We start from the raw sequence: 10,507 nt of genomic DNA on the forward strand, positions 1-10,507 counted from the left end.
TTGGCGATCCTCCTCCTTCTCCTCCTCCTCCTCCTCCTCCTCCTCCTCCTACTACTATACTCACTACTACTACCTACTACTATACTACTACTATACTAACTACATACTACTACTACTACTACTACTACTACTACTACTACTACTACTACTACTACTACTACTACTACTACTACTACTACTACTACTACTACTACTACTACTACTTACTACTACTATACTACTACTACTACTACTACTACTAACTACTACTACTACTACTACTACTACTACTACTACTACTACTACTACTACTACTCTCTACTACTACTACTACTTCTTCTACTACTACTACTACTACTACTACTACTACTACTACTACTACTACTACTACTACTACTGCTGCTTCTGCTGCTGCTACTGCTGCTGCTATTACTACTACTACTACTACTACTACTACTACTACTACTACTACTACTACTACTACTACTACTACTACTACTACTACTACTACTACTACTACTACTACTACTACTACGTTAATGGCGATCAAGAAAACGATGATAATAATGATAATGGCGTGGTCTATGATGATGATGATGATGATGATGATGATGATGATACTGATTATAATGATAATGATGATGATTATAATATAACGAAAATGATGATGATGGTGATGATGATGATCCTATTTCTAGGGTAAAAGAGAGAGCCAATCCCACTTCCGTACACGGCTGTTGCCACAAGTTTTATCGCGAACAATTGACTCAACTCGGCACGCAATGGCCGCCTTCCCGCGCCGTCTCCGACTCAATAAATGTCTATTCCTGAGCATCACTCACAATTTTAACACAGATGATTGCTAAAAATACATCGTGTCATCAGATTTTGAGATGCAATAAATACTCTTCAACAGTCGTAACGTCACTTCCTTCCTAATGACGCATGGTAACCTTGTAACACTGGCTCTAAAATATCGGAACAATGGCGGACGCCCGTATGAAATATTTATCCGGCGAGCATAAAAGCGTATCCAGAGAAAAAAAAACAAAAAAACAACATAAATTTGATCGTGTTTTGACTTTTACACATTCTGATCACAAGGCATATGAACAGTTCTTGCCAGTATGAAGAATAAAAAGTAATGATTTTTTTTGTTTAGAACAAAGAAGGCCGCCGTTGCCGGGCGGCGTGACATCAGACTACTGAATCCAATTTCTCTATCAGTGTGTGAAAATATTTTGATGAATACTCACTAACTGGGTCTGACCTATTTATTTGTGTCTTCGACACGTACTAAAGGGTATCTCAGGCCCAGTGTTGCCAGGTGCCTTTGCAAATATTTCGCCAACTTTATGCCTGAAATCCGCCAACTTTATTCTACTTCACCTACGATATTTGCCCTAAATCCGCCATTTGATTTAAAACACTTATTATCAACAATAGTGTATTGTCTCAGAATAAAAAATTATGTTACTAAACGTTACTCACCTATTTACAACTGTTTCCTTTATAAAGGCATGGCGATTCGGAGTTTCGACTTAGTTTGAGCGGGAGTTAGACTGTCGGATATTTTTTTTTCACATTCTGTTAACCCTTTCTGTACCAGCCATTTTCAAAATTTTCCCCAAATTTTCACAACCACCCAACACAAACATAGTTTTTTCTTACTCAAACAAAAAAGCAAGAAATATATTCTATGCATACTATAATATCGGTCAGCAAAATGAACTCTACAACACTGTGTCACGTTTTTATTGCTATAATAAAACATTTTTTCTTTAAATTGTATGATGTACAAAAGAGATCTGAATGATAAAAGTTCGGGTTGGATCGTAACGAATGTGACGATTTTCCTATGGTTGGTAAGGAGAGGGTTAATCTGATTTAATTTTTTTTTTTTTTTTTTTTTTTTTTTTTAATTGGATTAGGTTGTGTAATACGGGTTTGGGCAAATGACACACTCACAATATGTATTCCTAAAAGTCTTCTATCCCTCTATATCTGTTTTCCAACTAGCTTTCTGTCTTTGTCATGGAATGAGATTACTTGGCCTTGTCCTGGCCCTGACCGGACACCCTTGCTGAGAGGGAAACAGTCAAATGTATAGTGTTAGTTTTGGAAAAACATCTCTCGTTTATGTAATGTATTATTTTTTTGTTTACATATTATATAAGATTTGTAAACCTTTGAGTGTATTCCTCCTAGTAAGGACCTGTTTTTGTGACTGGGTGATACTTTTAGGTGATCTCAAACTAAGTACTTTGATAGTGTGTTCTTAGAATCTATATCTGTTTCCTATTTGAACCAATTTCCCTTTGTCTTACTTTTTCTTGGGTGCTTTAATTGTAATTTTTTAACTTTTTACTATCACATTTTTTCCCATTTTATTGGCGCTGATGTGACCTTAATTTGTTGCAAGCGCCGTAAAACCTTTATAGACAAACACTCTTAAATACAAAAGAAACAACAAATTAACAATAAAATAGTATTAAACCACCCCAAAAAATAAATAGATAGATAAAAAAGTAAATAGATAAGTAAACAAATACATTTATATATATATATATATATATATATATATATATATATATATATATATAATATATATATATATATATATATATATATATATATATATATATATATATATATATTTATATATATATATATATATATATATATATATATATATATATATATATATATATATATTATATATATATATATATATAGGTAAATTATTTAATCAACTACATAAAATCAACAAAGTCAATAAAACAAACAAATGTGTGTTTCTTTTAAAGATACAAAATCGATTTTAATTTCTAATTCAAGTTCTCAAAACTCATTCTCATTCACGTCCAATTCTTGCTTCATTTACGTTTTCACGTTCACGGTTTTTCTTGTTTTGTTTTTTCCATCCTTTGGTTCAAATGGCTGACTCATTTCTTGGCTCCTCCAAACAAACCTGAGAACGACAGAAATAAAAATAGAACATGAACACGTGACTCATCAAACCAAATTTAAATTAAAATGTTTAATATTATTATATTATTATTATTATATTATTATTATTTATTATTATTATTATTATTATTATTATATTTTATTATTATTATTATTATTATTATTATTATTATTATTATTATTATTATTATTATTATTATTATTATTATTATTATTATTATTATTATTATTATTATTATTATTATTATTATTATTATATTATTATTATATTATTATTATTATTATTATTTATTATTATTATTATTATTTATATTATTATTATTATTATTATTATTATTATTATTATTATTATTATTATTATATTATTATTATTATTATTATTATTATTATTATTATTATTATTATTATTATTATTATTATTATTATTATTATTATTATTGTTGTTGTTTTTGTTGGGTTTTTTTTTTGGGGGGGGGGGGGGTTCATTGAGCTTTTCTAAAGCGCAATATCAAATAAACGTGCTGAAAGCGCTTTACAAAGGATCCCAATCCAACAGCAACACATACCATGTAGAACGAGGCATGAGACCTGTTAGAAGATATTACATTTTTTTTCTAATACTAACAGAGACAACGCTGAGGTCCTGAGTTGGAGCCTCTCTCGGCACTTAGTTGAGTCCTTGGAAAAGGCTCTTTACTCACATTTTACTGTACTCAGATGTAAAATGAGTACCTGGCCGTTAAAGTTAAAGTGTTGTCTCTGTCCGGAAAAAATTGTAATATCGCCTAACAGGCGTCATGCCTCGTTCTCCATGTTACGTATTGCTGTTGGTCAGGGACCCCTTGTAAAGCGATTTGAGCACAATAAGTGGATATTGCGCTATATAAAAATGTCAAATTTGATCATTATTGACTTACCTGACAGTAGACCTCCACCTCCCATGCCACCCATCATACCTCCTGAGGAAGATATTGATGGGAAAGATGATGATGATGATGATGATGATGATGATGATGCTTTGATGATGATGATGATGATGATGATGATGATGATGATGATGATGTTTTTGATGATGATGATGATGATGATGTTTTTGATGATGATGATGATGATGATGAAGATGATGATGATGATGATGACGATGATGATGATATGTGTAACACGCCTGACCGGTGAGTCCTATTTTCCTTTTGGTCTTAGAATTACGTGTTTTGAGTGATTTTTATCTGACATTTAAGCGTTTAGAGTCTGGTGTCTCGGAGTTATAGCGCTATATAACTTTTCAGCATTATTATTATTATTATTATTATTATTATGATGATGATGATGATGATGACGATGATGATGGTAATGGTGATGATGATGATGATGATGATGATGGTAATGATGATGATGATGATGATGATGATGGTGATGGTTTTGATGACGATGATGATGATGGTGATGGTTTTGATGACGATGATGAGGATGCCGATGATGTTGAATAATACTTTAGTACTCATTCCAACCCCCCCCCCCCTCCCACCTAAAATTCCCTTTATTCATCCCACAGGGGAAATTTGTCTCTAGCGTCTACCTATCAACAAAACTGCTCCATCATATTAGTATTAGGCAACCTTATATCATTGTACTTTCCTGCATATGTGACCCACCATATCAAAGCGGTATTATGTCGGGATCCACTTGGTAAGGGAAATTGATTTCATAGCCGCAAATATCCAACTTGGGTTTAATTTCTGTACGTTATGGTGGAGTATAAAGACTTTTTCTTGCATTGCAAAAACTTCTAAGGTCTATTTTCTCATCATTCTATCTCTAAATTCTCTTTTTGGGGTCTGAATCATCCCGACATAATACTGTTTTGAGACGGAGGGTCACATATGTAGACGTTCGATTGCTACCCTACACGCTAGTAGGTGAATAGTGTGAGGCCGAAAGTTAACTCACTCAACCCTAACACCGACTATATCCGTAGTTAACTCACTCAACCCTAACACCGACTATATCCGTAGTTAACTCACTCAACCCTAACACCGACTATATCCGTAGTTAACTCACTCAACCCTAACACCGACTATATCCGTACTTTTAAAAAAAAAAATTAAAAATTGAGCTTTATATAGCGCAATATCCACTAAATGTGCTCAAAGCGCTTTACAAGGGGCCCCTGGTCAACAGCAACATTTAACATGTAGGACGGGACATGCCGCCTGTTAGGCGATATTACAATTTTTCGGACAAAGACACGGCTGTTAACGGCCAGGTACTCATTTTACACCTGAGTACGGTGAGAGAATGTGAGTAAAGAGCATTTTCCAAGGACTCAAATATGCGCCGAGCGCGAGGCTCGAACCCAGGACCTTCCGATCCGAAAACGAGTGTCATACCACAATACCACATAGCCGCTCTTTTCCCTGGATTACTTTTACCCCATGCCTATTAATTACATTTTTCTGAGACAAATTATAGGCGTATCTAGTATCAAAGTGAATGTTTTTAGTTTTTTTACATGTTAATGATAGGTGAATAAAACTATCTAATGAACATGCTCATTTTTAATACATTGTTTGTTCCAATTTTAAAAAGTAGCAAAAAATCTCTAGGATTGAGTGAGTTAAAATAAATAAAATTCCTGGCTTTAATTCTATGTCTAATTCTATTGTGATGTGTTTTATATTGAATACTGTAGTGTAATACTCACCCATACCGCCGCCCATCATCATGGCTGCCAGATTGAAAAGAGAGATGAAGTCAAACAATCATTATAGACGAAAGAAAAGGCAATGAAATAAAAGGTATTTTATGTGTTTGTGTTTTGCCAGGGAGAAAGTTAAGCAAAATGTTAAAATGAAATACAAATCATAGAAAATTCTTGCCTCCATTATAATTATGTATCTACATCAAATTCATTTTGAGCTTAGTTTTGGTCATGATGATAAGATGAATAATGATGATAATAATAATAATAATAATAATAATAATAATAATAATAATAATAATAATAATAATAATAATGATAATAATAATAATAATAATGATAATAATACTACTACTACTACTACTAATAATAATAATAATAATAATAATAATAATAATAATAATAATAATAATAATAATAATAGTAATAATGATAATAATAATAATAATAATAATAATAATAATAATAATAATGATAATAATAATAATAATAATAATAATAATAATAATAATAATAGTAATAATAATAATGATTGACGATGATGATAATAATAATAATATAAAGAAGAAGAAGAAGAAGAAGAAGAATGTTGTTGATGATTTTAATGATGACGATGATGATGATGATGATGATGATGATGATGATGATATTAATAATCTTGTTGAACTCACGAAGCATGGCTTCCATACCTGCGAGAAGAGCAAAGAATATCATTAAAAATACTAGATAGTGAAAAAATAACAACGTTTTTCCAAAGAGTGCATGAAATTAGTTTTATATTTTTATCATTAACATTATTCCAAACCAAGAATTAATCACGTTTATCCATATTGATGCTATCCGTTTACGTAAAATATTCACAACCTCCAGCCTGCCGGATATTTATTAAAATAAAATTGAGCTTTTATATAGCGCAATATCCACTAAATGTGCTCAAAGCGCTTTACAAGGGGTCCCTGGTCAGCAGCAACATTTAACATGTAGGACGGGACATAACACCTGTTAGGCGATATTACAATTTTTCGGACAAAGACAACGCTGTTTACGGCCAGGTACTCATTTTACACCTGAGTACGGTGAGAGAATGTGAATAAAGAGCCTTTTCCAAGGACTCAACTATGCGCCGAGCGCGAGGCTCGAACCCAGGACCTTCCGATCCGAAAGCGAGTGTCATACCACTAGACCACATAGCCGCATATAACGTAGCAACACACAAAACTAAGTCGCCTTTCACCTCGAACGTTTATAATCTGATTGATATAAATTAGTCAGAACTAATCTGTCAAAATCAGTAAGAATAAAAACTGATTGACGTCATTTGTGACCCTTTTTCTCAAAACGGTATTATGTCGGGATGGACCAGATGCTGGAAAGTCAAATTATAGTCAAACTGGTCAAAAATTAAATATGAAGCGTTGATATTTACCACAGTAGAAAATGATATTCCTTCTCCTCTATAAAGCAAACAAACTCAACTTAAGTCTGAAATTTCTGGCTACAAATTAAATTTTCAGCATCTTAGTCATCCCGACTTAAAAAATAAAATTAAAAAAAATTCCCTTTATTCATCCCCAAGGGAAAATTTGTCTTTAGGGTCTATTCCAAGGGAAGACTGGAATAACCCAGGCGTAAGCCGCAGTGCAGCGCCGCAAAGTGACCCAGGGCTAGGTGACTTGCTCAAGGCCACACAACGCAGCGGCGGGTGATCGAACTCGTTAGCTATTGGGTACGAAGCAAAGACCGTACCGCTGAGCCACGCTGCTTCTTAATACCGTTTTGAGACGAAAGATCACATTTCTTTTTGAGAGATTTTTGCCAGGATGAGGGTCATTTCAACTGATGGATATTATTTGAGGGACGAGTTTTCTGGCCAAAATTTTTCGATATGTGTTTTTCCAGAGTGCGCCCCTCTTTTCACTTAATTAATTGCGCACTTTTTAGAAATATCTAGTATTCTATTTTAATTCGTGCTTCCTTACAACAAAAGGAGCATACCAAATTCCTGCCAACCAATGTTTTGTTTATTCATCTTAACTACGCCACTACCACATCATCTCATTCATCTGTGGTGTTTCATTCATCCTGTTTTGTTGATAAAGGGGAAACCCGAAACGTTCATTTAATTTGTTTTTGTAATTAAATTGAAGCTTACATTCAACTTCACGTTATCATTTATTTCTTCGAGCTTCGAGCAGCAACATTTACACTACAGAGTACACCAGAACACTTGACTTGCCGAATCGGCCGTGTAGCCTCAGTAGATTCATGACCTTGCTTACAGCTGTTGGAGTTCCCCAAGGAGTGAAGATAGAGGAATTCTTGGAAGTGGTCAAACAATAGATGAGAATGGTGGAAAGTGGTGAGAGCTATATCCCATGTATCCCCGCCCCCCCCCCCCCAAGACGATCATCAGATCATGCGATTGATGATGATGATGATGATGATGATGATGATGAGACAGTGATGAGACGCAGGCATATCATACGCATGGACACAGATCGCCTCATGCGTCGAACTTGTATTTCTACTTGAAGAGCTCGACAACTAGACCAGCAGGCACTCTATTACATGGGCTGGATTCTGTCTATGCCCATTGACTTACTTACTTACTTACTTACTTATCCGAACGAGCGACCACCTGAGCTCTAGCCCTTCGGTCTTGTGCCATGACGTAAAAGTTAGACGTCATGACACAAGACCGAAGGGCTGGAGCTCAGGTCGTCGCTGGTTTGGAAAAGTAAGTAAGTAAGTCAATGGGCATAGATAGAATCCAGCCAGGGGCGTGGCTACATTGGTTGATTTGGTGCCTGGCACCGCCACAATCACTTTTTAAAAAATGGATTAAAGGATTTTAAAAAACAAACAAACTGAGAAATGGTTATTACCGCCTCTTACTTTTTTGAGTAAGACTTTTCTTTAATTTGTTTGTTTTCTTTCTTTTGTATTTACGTAAAATATAGTATGTTTTAAGTCATATTCTTCTGATTCTGGCACCACCTTATACTGTAAGCATGCCACGCCACTGAATCAAGCCCATGTAATATAGTGCCCATTGAGGAGGTTGTGACAGGAAAGGTGCGGCTATGTGGTCTTGTGGTATGACACTCGCTTTCGGACCGGAAGGTCCTGGGTTCGAGCCTCGCTCGGCGCATAGTTGAGCCGTTGGGAAAGGCTCTTTACTCACTTTATCTCACCGTACTCAGGTAGTTTAAAATGAGTACCTGGCCGTTAACAGCGTTGTCTCTGTCCGAACCAATTGTAATATCGCCTAACAGCCGTCATGTCCCATCTTACATGTTAAGTGTTGCTGTTGGCCAGGGACCCCTTGTAAAGCGCTTTGAAAACGTTTAGTGGATATTGTGTTATATAAATGCTTTATTATTATTTTTTTTTAACAGACGTGCTTGGTCCCAATATGTGGATTCCCTGTGACTGTGACACTTTTATGCTGATGTAGCATAGCAACTGGGGGGTCCCTGGCCAACAGCAACATTTAACGTTTAGGACGGGACATGACGCCTGTTAGGCGATATCGCATTTTTTTTTTTTGAGAAAGACAACGCTGTTAATGGCCAGGTACTCATTTTACACCAGAGTACGGTGAGAGAATGTGAGTAAAGAGCCTTTTCCAAGAGCTCAACTATGCAGCGATGCTAGAACCCAGGACCTTCCGGTCGGAAAACGAGTGTCATACCACTAGACCACATAGCAGCATATACGTTAAAAAAAAAATCTACTCACCGCCACCCCCTGATCCACCAGCTCCTCCCAGCCCGTTCATCAGACCCATCATGGCTGTGAATAAATTAACATTGTATAAACTCGACCCTTGACCTTCAACAGTCGTGACGTCACTTCCTTGGTAATGACGCACAGTAACTTAGTAACTTGTTCTCAATTGTCGGAACAATGGCCGACGCCCTTATGAAATACTTCTCCGACGAGCACAAAAGTGTATCCAGAGGAGAGAAAATATTATAAATCTGATCATGTTTTGACTTTTTTACATTCTGATCACATGACATGTGAAAAGGTTCTAGCAATGGTGAAGAATGCAACGTACCGCTTTTGTTTGTTCAGAACCAATCTGCTGGTTGCAGGGCGGACGTGACATCAGACTATTGAATACAATTCGGACAGTCCGATATGACCATGGTAGCTGAACTAAGGAAATTACATAGGCATTGCCATCATAAGTATACGTTTAATAAATGTGACCCTTCGTCTCAAAACGGTATTATGTCGGGATGGACAAGATGCTAGAAAGTCAAATTATAGTCAAACTGGTCAAAAATATGAAACGTTGGTATTTACTACAGTAAAATATGATATTCCTTCTCCTCTATAAAGCAAACAAACTCAACTTAAGTCTGATATTTCTGGCTACAAATTCAATTTTCAGCATCTTAGTCATCCCGACTTAATACCGCTTTGAGACGAAGGATCACAAATATATGTCTACGCTAGTACATCCTAGCCATAAGATATTATATTATATCCCCGTCTTCCCTCTTTCGGTCCCCTCTCTCTCTCTCTCTCTCTCTCTCTCTCTCTCTCTCTCTCTCTCTCTCTCTCTCTCTCTCTCTCTCTCTCTCTCTCTCACTCACTTCCACACTCTCTCTCTCTCACTTCCACACTCTCTCTCTCTCTCTCTCTCTCTCTCTCTCTCTGTGTGTGTATGTCTAGCTCTTTCTGTATCTCTCTCTCTCTTTCTCCCTTTCTCTCTCTCTCTCTCTCTCTCTCTCTCTCTCTCTTTCTTTCTTTCTTTCTTTCATTTATTTCTATTTGTTCTTCCTCTCTCACGTTTAGTGGATATTGCGCTATAGAAAAGCTCAATTTGTTTAGAGCGTTGTTTAATAT

At 35.4% G+C, this 10,507-nt stretch overlaps 1 protein-coding gene across 13 annotated transcripts in view; it reads right to left on the reverse strand.

Annotated features, from left to right (window-relative positions):
- Nucleotides 1-2,774: 2,774 nt before the first annotated feature.
- LOC144960623 (uncharacterized) overlaps nucleotides 2,775-10,507 on the reverse strand; it is a 116,956-nt gene continuing 109,223 nt past the window's right edge. For all 13 annotated transcript variants that reach the window (XM_078893855.1, XM_078893849.1, XM_078893850.1 and 10 more), the window contains 5 exons: nucleotides 9,389-9,442; nucleotides 6,319-6,336; nucleotides 5,651-5,674; nucleotides 3,867-3,908; nucleotides 2,775-2,950 (listed from right to left, as the gene is read on the reverse strand). In XM_078893855.1, coding sequence (XP_078749981.1) covers nucleotides 2,925-2,950; nucleotides 3,867-3,908; nucleotides 5,651-5,674; nucleotides 6,319-6,336; nucleotides 9,389-9,442 — 164 coding nt within the window. In that variant the 3' untranslated portion in view covers nucleotides 2,775-2,924. The remainder of the gene's footprint in view (nucleotides 2,951-3,866; nucleotides 3,909-5,650; nucleotides 5,675-6,318; nucleotides 6,337-9,388; nucleotides 9,443-10,507) is intronic.

This window comes from Berghia stephanieae, chromosome 15 (assembly GCF_034508935.2).
Source record: "Berghia stephanieae isolate SIO BIC M18660-M18661 chromosome 15, UCSD_Bste_1.3, whole genome shotgun sequence".
Lineage (NCBI taxonomy): Eukaryota > Metazoa > Mollusca > Gastropoda > Nudibranchia > Aeolidiidae > Berghia > Berghia stephanieae.